The following is a 21,057-nucleotide window of genomic DNA, read 5'->3' as shown; positions in this document are numbered from 1 at the left end:
TCTTTGATAAAGTTATCATTTGTTTCTGGAAGTTTCACCAAGAGTCATGTATCAAGAATATATTTTTTTAAATAATAAAGTCCTGTATGTGTAGGCCGTTTTCACAATCTGTGGCTTGTTCTTACATTCTGTGAATGGCTCGTGCATGGGGCTATAACCTGATGATGCCAAGAATTTGATAATTTTGTGTAGTTCTAGGTGTGTCGTAGGAGGTCAATAAATACTTGTTGAATCAATTATTTTCAGCAGTGGGATGTTACCAAACGCAGTGCTTCCACCTTCACTTGACCATAATTATGCTCAGTGGCAGGAGCGAGAGGAAAACAGCCACACTGAGCAGCCTCCTTTAATGAAGAAAATCATCCCAGCTCCCAAACCTAAAGGGCCCGGAGAACCAGACTCTCCAACACCACTCCATCCTCCTACACCACCAATTCTGAGTAAGGCACCAAATGAGTCATTATCCATTTCTCTCTAGATGCAAATGATCAACTTCGTGAATCTAAATTTAATACGCTTGCATATTAGAAAGAAATTTCGAGGTCATCCTCAAATGTAATACAATCATTGTTTTCGCTTAGCTTGGACCGATAACAAGAAATCGATAGAACCGCTGTAACACATGGCGAGATAACATAACTTTGAACACTTTTTGAAAGTGTTTATTTTATAAGCTGCAGGCTATTGAAGCCTAAGTGGGGTTTTTTTTTTTTTCTTCCTGGAAATCAGACGTAGTATTGCCAATTTTAACTGGTTGTCTTTTGGGTTCTAAGGTACTGATAGGAGTCGAGAAGATAGTCCAGAACTGAATCCACCCCCAGGCATCGAGGATAATAGACAATGTGCATTGTGTTTGATGTATGGTGATGACAGTGCTAATGTAAGTACCTTGGTGTAAGGGGTCCTACTTAGCAGATGCTCACATGAACTGTGTGTCCTTTGTGTCTAAATTTGATGACTGGGTGCCATTTATTTAACGAATGTTTGTCACCTGGCATGTGGCACTTGGGGTTTTTTCTTTTCTTTCATTTAAAAGATGATTTGCCTTCAATTAACCTGCTGATGTCTCATAATTTCTACAGGAAATTCCTCAAAAAGGTTTTATGAGAGTCCATAAAATATGTAAGTTGCATATTTAAAGGCTTGTGTTTAACATAGGATAGCAGAGTGGTTAAGATCCCCAGCCCTGGCAGGCTGCCTGGATTCATTTCTCTACTCTGCTGCCTACTTATTGACCTTGGCGAGGAGCTTAACCTCCCTGACTCTCAGTTTCATCTTTAAAATGAGGATAATGATAATACGTAACCACTGCGGGTTATAAGGATTAGAGGAAATAATGTTCATAAAGCTTTATTTAGTGCCTGGCCCATAGTAAGCTTACAATAAGAAAGGTTTTATAAGAAAGAAACGCACGCTAAGAGAACTGGCTTGGAAATACGGTTTTAAAGAAGTCAGTGTGCACTTTCATAAACTTAGCATGTACTGCTAATGTTTTTGTTCCCTATGTTTGTAAAATATTTCCAGTCCATGGAAGAGGTAATCTAGAAAGGTGAGAAGTAGAAACAGAAACATCGAAAAATGACTTTTGATCTTTGCGTGCATCCCCAAGTTAAAGAATTACTGTTGATGCTACCTTGACTGAGATAAAGCTAATACCAAGGAAAACCTTCTTTGGCATTATATTCTTTAAAGAAAAAAGAAATCTCTTGATTTCATAGGATGCTGGCCGTTTGCTATACATTGGCCAAAATGAGTGGACACACGTAAATTGCGCTTTGTGGTCAGCAGAAGTGTTTGAAGACGATGATGGATCACTAAAGAATGTGCACATGGCCGTGATCAGGGGCAAACAGCTGGTAAGACCTGTGTAAATGTTACAGAAAAGATCCTCTCTCTGTTTCCAGGTGTTTTCTCTTGGCTAAATGCTGCCTCGCTGATGCTTTTCATAGTGCCTTCAGAATGGTTAGCCAGCAGCAAATAGTGGTGTAGACTATAGGCAGATTGCTATTCTGACCCCTGGAGGATGGTACAAAAGAAACAGAAAACAAAGTACTGTCTAGTTTGGGAGATAATTTGTGCAAGAAGGGTGTTACTTTGTTAAGTGATTTAGACAAAATGACCTCAGAGGTCCCAGCTGAATCAACACCCTGTGGTTCCATAGGATAAACCCACATAGATACACACAGGAAGAGGGATGTGGAAAATGATCAGTAGAAGCTGAGAGTAGTCCGAAAAGGCCACGAAGGAGTAAAATTTTTAACAACTGTATTTGGAAGGAGGGACGAAGATGAAGGATTGTCAGAAAGAAAGAAAGAAAGAAAGAAAGAAAGAAAGAAAGAAAGAAAGAAAAAGGGAGAGAGACAAGCAAACAAAAAGCACATGCAAAGAAAACATGTCAATTGCATGGAGAGGAGGAAGTCTTCTGTGGGGAGGAGCCCAGGCTGTGACTGACAGAATAAGGTGCTGACATACAGGCTAGTTGAAGGAAGTCTTTGAATCATATGATAAATTTAATCTGTTAATAAGCCTAGTAACTAGAGAACCCTTATGTTTCTGATTGGTATACTCTTTCCAGAACTGAATTCTTTTGGATATAGTACCTTTCTAACAAGATGATGTTTTTAGTATCAGTCTTCGAAATTTGGTCTTCTCTAAAGCAATCGTGCATCCTAGAAAAAAAAAACAAAACTGTTTGGTTTAAGTTCTAAATCAAATTGTGATATTTAATAGTTCTAGGGCCTAGGGGCAGTGGGAGAGAAGAGGATTTGTAGAGGAGGATTTATGGCTCATATCATTTCTCTATAATTCAATTACCAATAAAAGAAATGAATTGTAGGAAACGCAGAATGGGGTAATTCTTTAGAGATGGAAAGTGGCTTAAAACATCTGAAAGTCTGACTTAGGCCTCTGTTCTCTCTGGATGGTTAGAGATGTGAATTCTGCCAAAAGCCAGGAGCCACTGTGGGTTGCTGCCTTACATCCTGCACCAGCAACTATCACTTCATGTGTTCTCGCGCCAAGAACTGTGTCTTTCTGGATGATAAGAAAGTATATTGCCAACGACATCGGGATTTGATCAAAGGCGAGGTGAGAACTCCCGTTACTTTTCGAATTCTATAGGAGTTCAGGGAAAACAGGCTGGGGACAGCAAGATGGTAAGCTTTGTGTTACCTTCCAACTGTGTGTTCCTAGAATCACCTTCTCTTGCAAATACAGAAGTCCTCCTGTGAAACAGCAGGGTGATTTCGAGATCTGCTCTGTACTTTGCCCTCTGAGAGAATCGGTATCACGCATATAATGTGTAAAGGGGCAGCCTATTAACAGCCGGATTTTCATTTTAGGTGGTTCCTGAGAATGGATTTGAAGTTTTTAGAAGAGTGTTTGTGGACTTTGAAGGAATCAGCTTGAGAAGGAAGTTTCTCAATGGCTTGGAACCAGAAAATATCCACATGATGATTGGTATGACATGGGCCTCCGTTGTTGGGGAAGGTTCCGTGTATCACTGGGGTACTTTCTGGTCTCTGGTTTAAAAGTGAGCCTTCTCATTATCTCCTCTAATTAGTTCTTCTTTCCTTGGTCAGGCTCCATGACAATTGACTGCTTAGGAATTCTGAATGATCTCTCTGACTGTGAAGATAAGCTTTTTCCTATTGGATATCAGTAAGTAGCACTGTAGAGAGAAGACCCCAACCCCCGCAGCTTGAGCACCCCGAACCAGGAGCAGGTCGTTGAATGGAGAGCCATACTTGTTAGCTACTTTTAACTGCTACTGCAAATTAACTCCGTTTTTTGCTGCTTCTTGTAGATTGGGACTAAAGTATCAGTGTATGTCCGCTAAATCCACGTATAGAAGGAAAGTACTATTGACATACTTTCAGAATCATTTCCAAACAAAACCTAAATAGAAAACGTGAGGTCAGTCTCTTAAGAGTTCCGTTTATCTGGATTCAGGAGTCCAGATTGTTGTAGTGGATCAGACAAACCCCTCATGCCTCTGTCCTCAGTCCAAAAATATAAACCCCCCCCACAATAATAATCATATTCTCCAGTGAGAATTTATCATCTTTCCTATGTGAAGCAAATGTTTGAAACTTCTAGCAGGCTGACAGTGTAAATTTAAAATTCCTTTTCTAGCTCTCCCATTTTGGAGTCTCATTTTGCTATATATACTCACAATTTATTCTGCATTCCAATTCTGGCGGCACAGTCTATACTCTGCATTTAGCCGGCAGCCCTTTGTATAAACCAGGCTCCATCAGCATCCCGCAGATTGGAAGCAGTTACATTTCCCTTGTCTTGTGGGGCTTTTCTCCCAAAGGAAACACTTCAGGTTTGCTCTGTCCTCACTTTGTACACCCGGTGGGGCAGTAATCCCTTCCCGCAGGTCAAGAACTATTTCTTGTAGCAGTTAGTATTTTTCTTTCTCTGCATTTTAGGATCTTGTACTATTTTTGTCTCCTGCTTACGCTACAATAAAAAAAGATGTTATGCTATTTTCTGAGAGACTAGGAAAAACCAAGCATTTCAAAAAGCTTGGAACGGCCTAGCCAAGGGGGATCTATAATAAGAATCCACGAAGTGAAGCTGAATTCTGTCAACCCAGGAGGCCAGGGAACCGAGGATGAGGAGAGGTTTGGGCACGTGTTCGTCTCCGCCTCTGTACTCTCGCTGGTGGTGATTTTGATGGATCTGTTTGCCAGGTGTTCCAGGGTGTACTGGAGTACCACGGATGCTCGCAAGCGCTGTGTGTACACGTGCAAGATAGTGGAGTGCCGTCCTCCGGTTGTAGAGCCAGATATCAACAGCACTGTGGAGCACGATGAAAACAGGACCATCGCTCACAGTCCCACGTCTTTTGCAGGTGAGACTTTCATCGAGATGGGACTTGAGTTTGATTTTTGGGAGTACCGTGATTGAAGGCAGAAAAACGTCATCCCTCTGGGAGGTGTCATTTGTTTCTATTTTTGATTTTTACCTTAATTGCTTACTTTTTATTGGTTTGTTTATTTTATTTTATTTTATTTTATTTTATTTTATTTTATTTTATTTTATTTTATTTTATTTCTTTAAGATTTAATTTTTAAGTAACCTTATATACCCAACGTGGGGCTCAAACCCACAGTCCCGAGTTCAAGAGTGCATGCTCCTCCCGCGGAGCCAGGCAGGCGCCCCCATTTGATGGATATTTTAATTGGACTTTTTTTTAGTAACGAGTGTTTCTTTCCTACCACAGAAATTTCATCTAAAGAAAGTCAGAGCACAGCTGAAATTATAAGTCCTCCCTCACCAGACCGACCTCATTCACAAACCTCTGGTTCCTGTTTTTATCACGTCATCTCGAAGGTCCCTAGGATTCGGACACCTAGTTACTCTCCAACACAGAGATCCCCTGGCTGTCGGCCATTGCCTTCTGCAGGTAAAGGACCTACCTCGTTGACGAACTTGACCCGAAAAGGTTAGCTCAAAGATTAGCCTGTGGTTCTTGCAGGCGACTTTATCTCAGTGACTTTGGCTCGTTGAAAATCTTGATCGTTGCAGTTTTCAGTGAAAAGTCATTGCCGAGTCATTGAGAGCAGTGGCTACCGCACGTTTGTCCCTCTCTGTAATAGACTATTATTTTCTCTCTCTTGTTCAGGAAGTCCTACCCCAACCACTCATGAAATAGTCACAGTGGGTGACCCTTTACTCTCCTCTGGACTCCGAAGCATTGGCTCCAGGCGACACAGCACTTCTTCCCTGTCACCCCAGCGGTCTAAACTCCGGATAATGTCTCCAGTGAGAACCGGGAGTACTTACTCCAGGAATAGTGTTCCCTCAGTCTCCGCCATCGGGACTGCCACAGATCTTGAGTCAAGTGCCAAAGCAGTTGATCATGTCTTAGGACCGCTGAACTCAAACAGTAACTTAGGGCAAAACACTCCCACCTCTTCAAATTTGCAAAGGACAGTGGTTACTATGGGCACTAAAAACAGTCACTTGGACGGATCTTCATCTGCAGAAATGAAGCATTCCAGTGCTTCCGACGTGGCATCCAAGAGCTCCTCTTTGAAGGGAGAGAAGGCCAAAGTGCCAGGTTCCAAGGGTTCAGAGGGATCTGCACATGCTGTGGCTTATCCTGGCATTCCCAAGCTGGCCCCGCAGCTTCATAACACAGCATCTGGAGAATTAAATGCTAGCAAGATCGGCACTTTTGCTGAACTCTCTTCGGTGCCATTTTCTTCTAAAGAGGCCCTCTCCTTCCCCCCACTCCATCTGAGAGGGCAAAGGAACGATCGAGACCAACACGCAGACTCTAACCAATCAGTAAACCCCTCTCCCGAGGAAGATGCGGAAGTCAAAACCTTGAAGCTATCTGGAGTGAGCAACAGGTCATCCATTGTCAATGAACATGTGGGATCTAGTTCCAGGGACAGGAGACAGAAAGGGAAGAAGTCTTGTAAAGAAACTTTCAAAGAAAAACATTCCAGTAAGTCTTTTTTGGAACCTGGTCAGGTGACCACCGGCGAGGAAGGAAACCTAAAGCCGGAGTTTGTTGATGAAGTTTTGACTCCAGAATTTATGGGGCAACGACCATGTAATAATGTTTCTTCTGATAAGATTGGAGACAAAGTCCTGTCTATTCCAGGAGTCCCCAAAGCTCCATCCATGCAAGTAGAAGGATCTGCCAAGGAATTACAGACACCCCGGAAACGCACGGTCAAAGTGACACTGACGCCTCTCAAAATGGAGAGTGAGGGCCAGTCCAAGAATACCCTGAAAGAAAGTAGTCCCGTTTCCCCTCTGCAAATAGAGTCGGCATCTCCAACAGAACCAGTCTCAGCCTCTGAAAGTCCAGGAGATGGTCCAGTGGCCCAGCCAAGCCCCAATAATACCTCATCCCAGGATTCTCAAAGTAACAATTATCAGAATCTTCCGGTTCAGGACAGAAACCTGATGCTTCCAGATGGTCCCAAACCTCAGGAGGATGGCTCTTTCAAGAGGAGATACCCCCGTCGCAGTGCCCGGGCACGCTCTAACATGTTCTTCGGGCTCACCCCACTCTATGGGGTAAGATCCTACGGTGAAGAAGACATTCCATTCTACAGCAGCTCAACTGGGAAGAAACGAGGCAAGAGATCAGCTGAGGGACAGGTGGATGGGGCCGATGACCTAAGCACTTCTGATGAAGATGACTTATATTATTACAATTTCACTAGGACAGTGATTTCTTCAGGCGGAGAGGAACGGCTGGCATCCCATAATCTATTTCGGGAGGAAGAACAGTGTGACCTCCCGAAGATTTCTCAGCTGGATGGTGTCGATGACGGCACAGAGAGCGATACGAGCGTCACAGCCACAGCGAGGAAGAGCAGCCAGATTCCAAAGAGAAACGGCAAAGAAAACGGAACGGAGAACTTAAAGATGGAGCGGCCTGAAGACGCCGGCGAGAAAGAGCACGTCATTAAGAGTTCCGTGGGCCACAAAAATGAGCCAAAGATGGATAACTGCCACTCTGTGAGCAGAGTTAAAACACAGGGGCAGGATTCCTTGGAGGCTCAGCTCAGCTCATTGGAGTCAAGCCGCAGAGTCCACACGAGCACCCCGTCGGACAAGAACCTACTAGACACCTACAACACCGAGCTCCTGAAATCGGACTCGGATAACAACAACAGTGACGACTGTGGGAACATCCTGCCCTCGGACATCATGGACTTCGTCCTAAAGAATACCCCATCCATGCAGGCTTTGGGCGAGAGCCCAGAGTCCTCTTCGTCGGAACTCCTAAATCTCGGTGAAGGCTTGGGTCTCGACAGTAACCGGGAAAAGGACATGGGTCTTTTCGAAGTGTTTTCTCAGCAGCTGCCCACGACAGAACCTGTGGACAGTAGCGTCTCCTCCTCTATCTCAGCAGAGGAGCAGTTCGAGCTGCCCCTGGAGCTGCCGTCTGATCTGTCCGTCCTGACCACCCGGAGTCCCACGGTCCCCAGCCAGAATGCCGGTAGGCTGGCTGTGATCTCCGACTCAGGAGAGAAGAGGGTGACCATCACGGAGAAGTCTGTGGCCTCCTCTGAAGGGGACTCGGCACTGCTGAGTCCCGGGGTAGATCCGACGCCCGAAGGCCACATGACTCCCGATCATTTTATCCAAGGACACATGGACGCGGACCACATCTCCAGCCCTCCTTGTGGTTCAGTGGAGCAGGGTCATGGCAACAATCAGGATTTAACTAGAAACAGTAGCACCCCCGGCCTTCAGGTACCTGTTTCCCCTACTGTTCCTATCCAGAACCAGAAATATGTGCCCAACTCTACCGAGAGTCCTGGCCCATCTCAGATTTCTAATGCAGCTGTCCAGACCACTCCACCCCACCTGAAACCAGCCACTGAGAAACTCATTGTTGTTAACCAGAACATGCAGCCACTTTATGTTCTCCAAACTCTTCCAAATGGAGTGACCCAAAAAATCCAATTGACCTCTTCTGTTAGTTCTACACCCAATGTGATGGAGACAAATACTTCAGTATTGGGGCCCATGGGAAGTGGTCTCACCCTAGCCACGGGACTAAATCCAAGCTTGCCAACTTCTCCATCTCTCTTCCCTCCTGCTAGCAAAGGATTGCTCCCCATGTCTCATCGCCAGCACTTACATTCCTTCCCCGCAGCTACTCAAAGTAGTTTCCCACCCAACATCAACAGCCCTCCTTCAGGCCTACTTATTGGGGTTCAGCCTCCTCCAGATCCCCAACTTTTGGTTTCAGAAGCCAGCCAGAGGACAGACCTCAGTACCACAGTAGCCACTCCATCCTCTGGACTCAAGAAAAGACCCATATCTCGTCTGCAGACCCGAAAGAATAAAAAACTCGCTCCCTCTAGCAACCCTTCAAACATTGCCCCTTCCGATGTGGTTTCTAACATGACACTGATTAACTTCACACCCTCCCAGCTGCCAAATCATCCCAATCTGCTAGATTTGGGCTCACTTAACACTTCATCTCACCGAACTGTCCCCAACATCATAAAAAGGTCTAAATCTGGCATCATGTATTTTGAACAGGCTCCGCTGTTACCGCAGAGTGTGGGAGGCACTGCCGCGGCGGCGGCGGGCGCATCAACAATAAGCCAGGACACCGGCCACCTCACCGCGGGGCCTGTGTCTGGCTTGGCATCCGGCTCCTCCGTCTTGAACGTTGTATCCATGCAAACCGCAACAACCCCTACGAGTAGTGCGTCAGTTCCGGGACATGTCGCGTTAACCAACCCCAGGCTGCTCGGTACCCCCGGATATTGGCTCAATAAGCAACCTTTTAATCAAAGCCAGTCAGCAGAGCCTGGGGATGCAGGACCAGCCTGTGGCTTTGCCACCGAGTTCAGGAATGTTTCCGCAACTGGGGACGTCCCAGGCTCCTCCTGCCGCGATGACAGCGGCATCTAGCATCTGCGTGCTCCCCTCTGCTCAGACCGCGGGCATAACGGCCGCCTCGCCTCCGGGGGAAGCGGAAGAACACTATCAGCTTCAGCACGTGAACCAGCTCCTTGCCAGCAAAACTGGGATTCTCCCTTCCCAGCGTGATCTTGATTCTGCTCCAGGGACCCAGGGAGCCAGCTTTCCCCAGACAGTAGATGCCCCCAACAGCGTGGGGCTGGAGCAGAACAAGGCTTTATCCTCAGCTATGCAAGCCAGCTCAGCCTCTCCTGGGGGCTCTCCGTCCTCTGGGCAGCAGTCAGCAAGCCCCTCCGTGCCGGGTCCCACCAAACCCAAACCAAAAATCAAACGGATTCAGCTGCCTTTGGACAAAGGGAATGGCAAGAAGCACAAAGTTTCCCATTCGCGGACCAGTTCTTCTGAAGCACACATTCCAGACCAGGAAGCCAGCGCGACATCCCTGACCTCAGTCGCAGGGTGAGAGATGCCAATATCCGCTCTGCTGGGTGGGCGGGATCTTGTGCTCGGGACTAGAGGCTGGGGCAGTGGCAGTCTTCTGGGAGGGACGTGTTGCATTGCTCGGGGGTGTTCTGGGTTGTGACTTTGATTTTTTTTTATTTTTTATTTTTTTTCCCCTCACAGCAGTGATTTCTAGAGCAAAATTTAGTTCCATCCGTGGGCAGTTTGTCTCTGGGATAGAACCACATCTCTAATTACTCTTTGATTTAAAACAGTGCTGCTGTTTGCTCTTGGCGTTTGGTTTTCTGGGGGACGTGGGGGGGGGGGGCCTGGTGTTTGTGTTTTTGTTTTTGTTTTGCTGAGGCTTAGGATACTGAAGGACGATTATTCCCGTCCAGAGGGCAAAGCCACCTGTTGTAGATCCTCATGAAGTCCCTTTTGAGAACACTAGCATGGGGTGTAACGCATGTAAAGTACACAAGTGAAGTTTGACATATGTGTGCACCCGCATAGCCACCATGCAGATCAAGATCTAGAACATTCCTAGAGTTCCAGAAGCCTCCTTGTGCCTTCTCTTGGTCAGTACGCCCTCAAGATAACCACTGTCTAACCTGTATCACCACAGATTAGTTTTCTCAGCTCGTGAATGTTATCAGATCCATCGTGGTAGAGGCATTTCTTTAGACTGAGCTACGCATTTGGCACATGTTTCCTGGTGGTTTTTCTTGAAAAGATACAAATGGTTCCGTTCCAGGACTCCAGGAGCAGAGGCTGAGCAGCAGGGGACTGCTGATGTGGAACAGTCGTCCCAAAAGGAGTGTGGGCAGACCACAGGGTAAATATGCAGATCATTTCTCTAAGGTTAAGCCCTCAGTTCTGTCCACCTCATTTAAAAAAAATAGTTCTTCCTGATTTGTATTATTTTTGTTGCCAAAGCTTTTTTTTTTTTTAAGTTTGTTTGTTTATTTATCTATTTATCTATTGGGGTGGGGGAGGGGCAGAGAGAGACGGAGAGAGAATCCCAAGCAGGCTCCATGCTGTCAACACGGAGCCCAACGTGGGGCTCGATCCCGCAAACAACGTGATCGTGACCTGAGCCGAGATCAAGAGTGGGACGCTTAACCCAACTGAGCCACCCAGGAGCCCCTGTATATGCCTTTCTTACATAAAATGAATAATGCTATACATACTGTTCTGTACTTGGTTTTGTTTTGTTTTGTTATTTATTTAAACAGTCCCTTATCGGAGTACCTGGGTGACTCAGTGGGTTAAGCGTCCGACTCTGGATTTCGGCTCAAGTCATGATCTCATGGTCATGAGATTGAACCCCGAATTGGGCTCTGCTCTGACAGTGAAGAGCCTGGGCATTCGCTGTCTCCCTCTCTCTCTGCCCCACCCCTGCTTGCACTTTCTCTCTCTCAAAATAAATGAATTAATATAAAAAAATAAAAAAGATAAACCGCCCCTTATTGATATGCATTTGGGTTGTTTCCAAATGTTATTTAATTTAAGAAAAGGGAAACTGGTGGTGGTTTTCTGGCTCGGGCAGCTGGCTTTTATTTTTGGTTAAAGCAGTTAACTTAAGTGATTCCAGAACTGCTTTTCTTCGAATACTGAGGGTATGAGAAAAATTTCAAGGATATAATGTACAAACTGCAAAAGCAGAAATTTAATGTCAATATTTGGGAAAGAGTCTCATAAGAGATAGTTTTATGTTATGTACCTTATAGTAGTGTGATGGTGTTTATTCAACAGGTAATACACAAATCATCCTCTGGTTCATTTCTAGCAGTTGTTTCATATAGCCCATACAACAGTATGGCAGACTATGGACAGTTTTTATCTTTGAATTAAAGAGCTAGCTGATGTTACATCTCACATTTGGTTTTCCTTTCATTTAGGCAAGTTCTTCCTGAGATTCAGACAACACAAAATTCAGCAAATGAACAAGAAAGTACAGGTACGTGGGTAGGTAACAGGTTAGAATTCGAATTCCAAAGCCAAACGTGCTATAAAAATTGCCTACGTTATCTACTAGTTTTCTAAATTAAAAAATCTTAAGCTCCAAAGAAGTTCAGTGATTGGCCAGAGGTGTAGACTAAACCTCAGAGCGTCTGTCTCCTGGTCCAGTGCCCTTCTACTACATTTCTATGACCAGCTGTCAAGTGGTCTTCTGTTCTACTTGTTCTATAGCAGTGTGATTTTACTAGCCCGTGATTACCTGACTTCATCCCTCAGTGGTCACCGAAGAAAGCCGTATGTCTGGTCACAACCCCAGATGCATCTCCATAGCACTTTCCGTCATCTGTGCTGATGAATTGGGTCAGTAAAGAACCGGTCACTTCAAGATTAGTTAGATCTGGGTATAAAGCTTTGCCCGTTTTCATCGAGGGAACTTCTCAAAAGAGAGGCAGCTAGAGAAAATGCTCAAGTGTAACATGTGGGATGTGATCCCATTCTGCTGATTGGCTGATTTCTCAGGAGAACTGATACACCTCCTTCTGCAAGAAGGCAGGGGTGTGGGGGGGTGGGTGGCAGGCTTTGGAGCCATATGGGTTGAAATCTCATCTTATATGAACTTGGGCTACTTACTCTCTGCCTCGGGTTTCTTGCCTTTGAAGCGTACATTATAATAACACTTCCCTCACTGGATTGCTGTGAGGTTTCTCTGAGTTAATACACAGGAAGTTCCTAGAAGAGTGCCTCGATGCCTAGTGCTTCATTCATATCCATCATTATTAGTTTTTAGCTTTGACCCTACTGGGGGCAGTTGCTTATTGAAAAACTATCAAATTGGGGCACCTGGGTGGCTCAGTCGGTTAAGCGGCCGACTTCGGCTCAGGTCATGATCTCGTGGTCCATGAGTTCGAGCCCTGCATCGGGCTCTGTGCTGAACGCTCAGAGCCTGGAGCCTGTTTCAGATTCTGTGTCTCCCTCTCTCTGACCCTCCCCCGTTCATGCTCTGTCTCTCTCTGTCTGAAAAATAAATAAACGTTAAAAAAAAAAAATTTTTTTTTTTAAAGAAAAAAAAAAAAACTATCAAATTGTCATACCAGGAAGTCATACCACAGAGACAGCATGACTTCAGGTGAAAAAAAAAAAAAAAAAAAATCCATTTCTGTAGCTCTCCAGCTATGACCTAGGGCAGGCTGCTCCACGGCTTTGAGCCTCAGATTTTGTTATCTGTAAATGGGAGTGATCCTACCAACCGTGGAATGTTGTTAGGCTTGGAGATAACGTATCAGTGCTCAGTAAGTGTTTGTTTGCTAATGCAACCACTTTGGCCCCTATCTGTTTTCTCCCTGTAGAACCTAAAACAGTGGAAGAAGAAGAAAGCAATTTCAGCTCTCCACTGATGCTTTGGCTCCAGCAAGAACAGAAAAGAAAGGAAAGCATTGCTGAGAAAAAGCCCAAGAAAGGACTTGTTTTTGAAATTTCAAGTGATGATGGCTTTCAGATCTGTGCGGAAAGTATCGAAGGTGAGTGGATTAAATAAGGTTGGGGGGCACCTGGCTGGCTGCTTTGTGGAGCATGTGACTCTTGATCTCGGGGTTGTGAGCTCGAATCCCACGTTGGGTGTAGAGATTACTTTAAAAAAAAAAAAAAAAAAAACCAGGTTGTCTCGCTAGCGCAGGCCCTGACTCAGCCAGATCTGCCCTTACGTACATTAATTAGTACCATTGATGTGGGTAGTTTTGTGCGAGGTGTTATGGAAGATACTCGAAGGCATTATACATCTAACTTGTCCTTAAGTTCCTGGAGAGATATAATCCATAACTTAGCTGAGCACATGAGACCTCTTCTCTCTCCAGCCTTGTCTTCTGTGATTTCTTTGTGTACCTTAACTGCCATTCTGTCTCACCCCTGTGCCTTCTCCGTTTCTTCCCTCTGCCTGGAATGATCTTTCTACCCTAGTATACCTGGTGAACTCTAGCTTGTCCTTCAGGGTTCTGCTTGGAAAGTCTTCCCTGACCTTCTGAGGCAGATAAGCACTCCCACTCCTTCCTTTCTGCTCCTTTTGGAATCTTAAATGCTTCTCGGTATAGCTTAAACTTTGTTTTGTAAATGTCTGTTTGCTTTTACAGTTTACTCAACGGGGAACTTCCTAGAAGGGCTGGCATTTTATTTTCTTGTTCGTTAGCTGTTGAAGAACTAGTGAACTTTCTCTAGGCAAGAAGTACTAGAGGAGTTGGAAGGAAAGAGCGATCCCTGTGGGTCAGTTAGGGTTATTGAACCCAGGAAAAATGGTGGAATAGAAGATCCCATTAAAAGAGGTAATAGGATTTGAGTTAGGAAAAGAGAAATGGGAAAGGCTTTCTAAAAAGAGACACACGCAGTTAGACAGGATTGCATGTGGTGGGTTTAGAGCATCCTCAGGTGGGAGAGGACCTCGAAATCCTTATCGGGTAGTAGTGAGATAGAAAACTGCGAAGGTTAATTGGGCACAAGTTTTGGAGGGCGTTCAGTGCCAAACCATGAGGCCTTTGGAAATCTGGAAAAGTGAAACAAAAGCAGAATTTCAAGAAGCGTAAGGTGGACTCAATTAGAGACATGGAGGTGGCAGGAGGTCACCGATGAGAGCATAGCTACAGTAGAGATGTCCGGGAATAAAGCCCGTTCCCAGCAGGCAGAGAGAGGAAAGAAGAATGGACATACTTCATGACTGCTTGGATATGGAGAGCAGAGAGAGAAGGTGACTGAAGATTCAGGCCTGGGTCACTAAAAATAATAAATAAGTAAATAAATAAATAAAAAGATATGTAAGGAGAACAAAAAAACGACGTTGAGTGTATGAGTGCCACATCACATTGAGCGTGATGTGCTGGTGACAAGTCCAACAGACAGTAGGAGATCATAGAATCTTAAGTTGGAGCTGGAAGGGACTGAAGAGGTTTTCTCATCATACCTCATAGTTTTAAGGAACAGAGGTAAAGATCTCCCCAGAGTCTGGGTTAAATCATTAATGCTAATACTGTTTTGTTCAGGGGCATTGGGAACAGAAGTAATACCATACATTCAGGTTTGGGACCCGGACTACCATCAAGGGATGTGAATGCTTTGGGGTTTCGGGGGTCATTTTCAGAAGGTGTGAACCTCCTTTCTAACAGGAGGAAGCACTGCTGGGTAGTGCTCCTGCCCAGCCTCTTATGCACGGAAAACATTAAAACTAAGAAAACAAAAAAACCATTTTAGAAGGGTGTTTTCACCCTGTAGGGATTCTAAGCTCAACGTTTGTGCATGCCATTGGTGTTGGAAGTAGTTGACCAAATATTTCATTTCTGCACAGATGCCTGGAAGTCACTGACAGATAAAGTCCAGGAAGCTCGATCAAATGCCCGCCTAAAGCAGCTCTCATTTGCAGGTAACGGCCACAGTGGTCATTTTATTCTGAATACTCTGTCTCAGGGTATTCTGGTAGCTTGTTGGTCTAAAACTATAGAGTTGATTCTACAAAAATGTCAAACTTTTTAAAAAAGAAAATGGAACTCTTATAGTATACAGCACACCCATTTAAAGCATACTGTTCACGGCACCTGGGTGGCTCAGTCGGTTAAGCATCCGACGTCAGCTCAGGTCATGATCTTGTGATTTGTGAGTTTGGGCCCCTCATCAGGCTCTGTGCTGACATCTCAGAGCCTGGATCCTGCTTCGGATTCTGTGTCCCCGTCTCTCTCTGCCCCTCCCCCGCTCACACCTTGTCTCTCTCTCTCTCCCAAAAATAAACATTAAAAAATAATAATAATAAAGCATACGGTTCAATGGCTCTCAGTGTATTCACGGAGTTGTGCAACCGTCACTACGGTATAATTCCAGAACGTTTTCATCATCCCTTCAGGAAACTCCATACTCATTAGCAGTCACTCCTCAGCTCCAACACCCACCGCCATTGATCTACTTTGTCTCTAGGTATTTGTATGGAATCATACAATTATATGGCCTTTTATGACTGGATTCTTTGATTTATTTATTTAATGTTTATTTACTTTTGAGAGAGAGACAGAGTGCAAGCAGGGGAGGGGCAGAGAGAGAAGGAGACACCGAATCCAAAGCAGGCTCCAGGCTCCGAGCTGTCAGCACTGAGACCGCTGCAGGGCTTGAACTCACAAACCATGAGATCGTGATCTGAGTCGAAATCGGACGCTCAACCAACTGAGCCACCCAGACGCCTCTGGATTCTTTGATTTAACATAATGCTTTCAAGCTTTCTCTCTGCTGCAATGTTGCATCAGTACTTTATTGTATTCTTTTTCTTTTTTCTTATGCTTATTTTTGAGAGAGCACGCGCGCGTGCACAAGTGAGCGGGGGAGAGGCAGAGAGAGAGAGGGACAGAGGATCTGAAGCAGGCTCCACGCTGGCAACAAGCCCAATACAGGGCTTGAACTCAGGAACCACAAGATGGTGACCTGAGCCAAAGTTGGATGCTTAACCGACCGAGCCACCCAGGAGCTCCATTGTTTTCTTTCTTTCTTTTTTTTTTTTTTAAACCGATGAATTTTTTTATTGAGGTAAAATTCACATAACATAAATTTACCAATTTAACCTTATTTTTTTCCAGGGTAACCCATTTTTAAGTGTACAATTCACTGGTGTTAAATGTATTCACGTTGTGCAACCATCCATCCATCCCATAACTTTTCTTCTTGTGAAACTGAAACTCCCCTTTCCCCATTGTCTCCCGCCCCCGGCAACCACCATTCTCCTTTCTGTCTGTATGGATTTTGATTACTTTCAGTACCTCATGTAAATGGAATTATATGATAAGTGGACTGGCTCATCTCACTTAGCATTATGCCCTCAAGATTCATCCATGCTGTAGCAGAGTGCAAAATTTCCTTCCTTTTTAAGGCTGAATAATATTTCACTGTATTTATATGTCACCGTTTGCTGATTGATTCACCCATCCACGGATACCTGTTGCTTCCACATTTTAGCCATTGTGAATCGTTCTGCTGTGAATGTGGGTGTATAGATATCTATTCAAGACCCTACTGTCCAGGGCCCCTGCGGGGCTCAGTCAGTTAAGCGTCCAACTCTTGGTTTTGGCTCAGGTCATGATCCCAGGGTCGTGGGATTGAGCCCCGCATCAGGCTCCACCCTGGTTGCGGAGTCTGCTCAAGATTCTCTCTCTCCTCTCTCTGCCCCTCTCCCCTGCTCATGCCCTCTCTCAAAAAATCAATAAACAAATAAATAAAATAGTTCCTATTTAAAAAAAAAAAAAAAAAAAAAAGACCTTGCTTTCCATTTCCGGGAGGCATATACCCAGAAGTTGAATTGCTGGATCATTGTTTTTTGTTTTTTTTTTAATGGTAATTCCATTTTTAATTTTTTTTTTAATTTTTTTTAACATTTATTTATTTTTGAGACAGAGAGAGACAGAGCATGAACGGGGGAGGGGCAGAGAGAGAGGGAGACACAGAATCGGAAGCAGGCTCCAGGCTCTGAGCCGTCAGCGCAGAGCCCGCCGCGGGGCTCGAACTCGTGGACCGCGAGATCGTGACCTGAGCTGAAGTCGGATGCCCAACCGACTGAGCCACCCAGGCGCCCCCCATTTTTAATTTTTTAAGGAACCACCATACTAGTTGCCCCAGTGGCTGCACCATTTTACATGCCCACCAGCAGTGCCCGAGGGTTCCAATCTCTTCACCTCCTCTTTTTTTTGATAGAAGCCAGCTAAAGCGATGTGAAATGGTATCTCATTATAGCTTCGATTTACATTTCCCTAATGATTCGTGATGTTGAGCATCTTTACATGGGCTTATTGGCTATTTGTAGGTCTTCTTTGGAAAAAATGAAGGCTTCTGTTTAAGGCCTTTGCTTGTTTCTTAATCAGGCTTTGTTGTTGTTGTTGTTGTTGTTTAATGTTTATTTATTTTTGAGAGAGAGAGGGAGACGGACAGAGTGCGAGAGGGAGAGAGGCAGAGAGAGAGGGAGACACGGAATTTGAAGCAGGCTCCAGGCTCTGAGCTGTCAGCACAGAGCTCGAACTCAACGAACTGCATGATCATGACCTGAGCTGAGGTCAGACTCCCAACCGACTGAGCCACCCAGGTGCCCCTGTTGTTATTATTGTTGTTATGGTTGAGTTTTAAAAGTTGTCTCTACATTCTAGATATTAATCAGACAGATGATTTATAATATACATATCTATTGTATAGAGATAGATTAGATATAGATATATTTGTGAGGGAGATATTTGGGGGCAAATATGTCTCCACAGTGTAGATATTAATGAGAGGGATAATTTACCATATATATATTTAGATTTGTGAGGGAGATATTTGGGGGGCAAGAAAATATGATTTGTTGGTCCCGTGCCCAACTGCGGTGGTCTTTGGGTGGAACTGTAGTTAAATTTGTACTTTGCCTCTCCCAGTAGTCATTTTGAACTGATTACTTATGATATGTATAAAATCCTACTCCTGGAGTAAGCCAGCATTCTGAACTTTGTTCGCAGTGTCAAACTGAGTAGCCAGCCCTTTGTTCTGGCCAAAAGGACAGAATTTCCTTTGATTTATCCAAGTCTTTTACTGCCACATGGAATGGTGGTAAGAAACCATGTACTTTGGAGGGAGAAAAAACTGAGTACAAGCCACATTTCTGCCCTTTTGCTATCAACATTCCACTGAGTGCAAGCTAATTGACTTCTCTGAGTCTCAATATCCTTATCTAAAAGGGAATATTGGGACACCTGGGTGGCTCACTTAGTCGAGAGTTCGACTTTCGCTCAGGTCATGATCGCGAGTTCCTGAGTTCAAGCCCCACATAGGGCTGTCTGCTGTGAGTGCTTCAGATCCTCTGCCTTCCCTCTCCCTGCCTCTCCCCCACTCATGCTCGCTCGCTCTCTCTTAAAAATAAATAAAAACATGAAAGAAAAATAAAAAGGAGGGGTGCTTGGGTGGCTCAGTCAGTTAAGCGTCCCAACTTCGGCTCGGTTCATGATCTTGTAGTTCTTGAGTTCAAGCCCCATGTTAGGCTCTGTGCTGACAGCTTGGAGCCTGGAGCCTGCTTTGGATTCTGTGTCTCCCTCTCTTTCTCTGCCCCTCCCCCTCTCGCACTCTTTTTCTTTCTTTCTCTCAAAAATAAACATTAAAAAATTTTTAAAAAAAGAAAAAGGAATTTTAATGTGACCTTCAAAATTTATAGTGAGGATTAATTAACATGTTGTGTCAACTATACTCAAACAAAACATTTTTTTTTTTAATTTTTTTTTTTTTTAACGTTTATTTATTTTTGAGACAGAGAGAGACAGAGCATGAACGGGGGAGGGGCAGAGAGAGAGGGGGACACAGAATCCAAAACAGGCTCCAGGGTCTGAGCAGTCAGCACAGAGCCTGACGCGGGGCTTGAACCCACGGACCGCGAGATCATGACCTGAGCCGAAGTCGGACGCTCAACCGACTGAGCCACCCAGGCACCCCATAAAACATCTTTTTTTTTTTTTTTAATTTTTTTTTTTTAATGTTTATTTATTTTTGAGACAGAGAGAGACAGAGCATGAACGGGGGAGGGTCAGAGAGAGGGAGACACAGCATCTGAAACAGGCTCCAGGCTCTGAGCTGTCAGCACAGAGCCCGACGCGGGGCTCGAACTCACGGACCGCGAGATCGTGACCTGAGCCGAAGTCGGCCGCTTAACCGACTGAGCCACCCAGGCGCCCCTAAAACATTTTTTTAAAAAGGGACCTGACATTATTGACTACTTATATGTATGTAGATAAATACAGTTATTTATATGTATACAAGTAATGTTATTTATTTATACATCTTAATCTACCGAATATGCCAAATAAAGACCATTATCCTTACGGAAAAGATTTGAGACAATTCAGAGAAATCATCGAAGACTAGCTTTGGGGGGGAGGTAATAGTATATTTTCATATATGGTATGAAGTGAGGGTCAACTGCATTCTATTGCATGTGGATACCTGGTTTTCCTAGCATCACTTGTTGAAAAGACTGTCTTTTCCCCCATTAAATGGTCTTGGCACCGTGGTCAAAACTCATGTGACCAGGGGCTCCCGGCTGGCTCAGTCAGGGGAACATGTGACTCTTGATCTCGGAGTTGTGAGTTTGAGCCCCGTGTTGGGTGTGCACATTACTTAAAAATAAAATCTTTAAAAAAAAAAGGCATGTGACCAGATATGTAGCGGTTTATTACTAGACTCAGTTCTATTCCATTAGTCTGTATGTCTGTCTTTATGCCAGTACCACACTGTTTTGATTAATTACTGTACATCTGTGATAAACTTTGAAAGCAGGAAATTTGGAGTTCTCCGGTTTTGTTCTTTCTCAGGATTATTTTGGCTACTCAGGATCCCCTCAGATTCCGTATGAATTTTAAGATGAGCTTTTCTATTTTTGCAAAAAAATGTTATTGGGATGTTGATAGAAATTGCACGGAATCTGTAGATCACTTTGGTAGTATTGACATTTTAACAGTATTAAGTCTTCTAACCCATGAACACGAGATATGTTTCCTTTTATTTAGGTCTTTAATTTCTTTTAGCAGTGTTTTGTAGTTTTCATTGTACAAGTCTTTCACCTCCTTGATTAAGTTAGTTTGTACGTCCTTTTTTCTTTGTGATGCTATTGTAAATAGAATCGTTTTGTAATTTCCTTTTCAGACTGTTCGTGGTTTGTGTATAGAAACTCAACTGATTTTTGTGTGTTGACTTTATCCTATTACTTTGATGAATTCACTTATTTTAACAAGTGTTTTGCGGTATCATTAGAGTTTTCTACATATAAGATCATATCCTCTGCAAACAGAGATAACCTTACTTCTTCCTTTCCAATTTAGGTGACTTTTATTTCTTTTTTTTACTTAATAGAAGTGGTGAAAGTGGGCATCCTTGCTTCATTCATGACCTTGGAGGGAAAGCTTTCAATCTTTCACTATTGGATATAGTATTCTCTGTGGGTTGGTCAGTACGTGCCTTTTATTAGTTCTTCATTCCTTTATATTGCCAACGAATACTCCATTTTGTGGATATACCATATGTCGTTTATCCATTCATCAGCTGAGGGACATTGGGTGTTTTTCCACCTTCTGAACCCCTGAACCGTAAGATCATGAGCCAAGCTGAAATCAGTTTCAGACGCTTAACTGACTGAGCCACCAAGGTGCACCATGTATAGACGTGTTTTTATTTCTCTTGGATATATACCGAGGCGTGGAATTGCTGGGTCATGTG

The 21,057-nt window shown here is 44.2% G+C and overlaps 1 protein-coding gene across 1 annotated transcript in view; it reads left to right on the top strand.

Annotated features, from left to right (window-relative positions):
• Positions 1-21,057, top strand: part of KMT2A (lysine methyltransferase 2A) — an 85,442-nt gene that overhangs the window by 51,228 nt on the left and 13,157 nt on the right. Inside the window, 14 exon segments of the mRNA XM_053900389.1 lie at positions 247-440; positions 774-880; positions 1,719-1,856; positions 2,929-3,087; positions 3,342-3,459; positions 3,582-3,660; positions 4,701-4,861; positions 5,234-5,416; positions 5,636-9,255; positions 9,257-9,879; positions 10,616-10,696; positions 11,763-11,821; positions 13,170-13,340; positions 15,149-15,223. Of these exon segments, the coding sequence (XP_053756364.1) occupies positions 247-440; positions 774-880; positions 1,719-1,856; positions 2,929-3,087; positions 3,342-3,459; positions 3,582-3,660; positions 4,701-4,861; positions 5,234-5,416; positions 5,636-9,255; positions 9,257-9,879; positions 10,616-10,696; positions 11,763-11,821; positions 13,170-13,340; positions 15,149-15,223 (5,768 nt within the window).

Source organism: Panthera pardus, unplaced genomic scaffold, assembly GCF_024362965.1.
Source record: "Panthera pardus isolate Hobbes unplaced genomic scaffold, ASM2436296v1 HiC_scaffold_12, whole genome shotgun sequence".
Lineage (NCBI taxonomy): Eukaryota > Metazoa > Chordata > Mammalia > Carnivora > Felidae > Panthera > Panthera pardus.
Note: the sequence above shows the minus strand (reverse complement) of the source record. Positions and strands in the feature narration are given on the sequence as shown.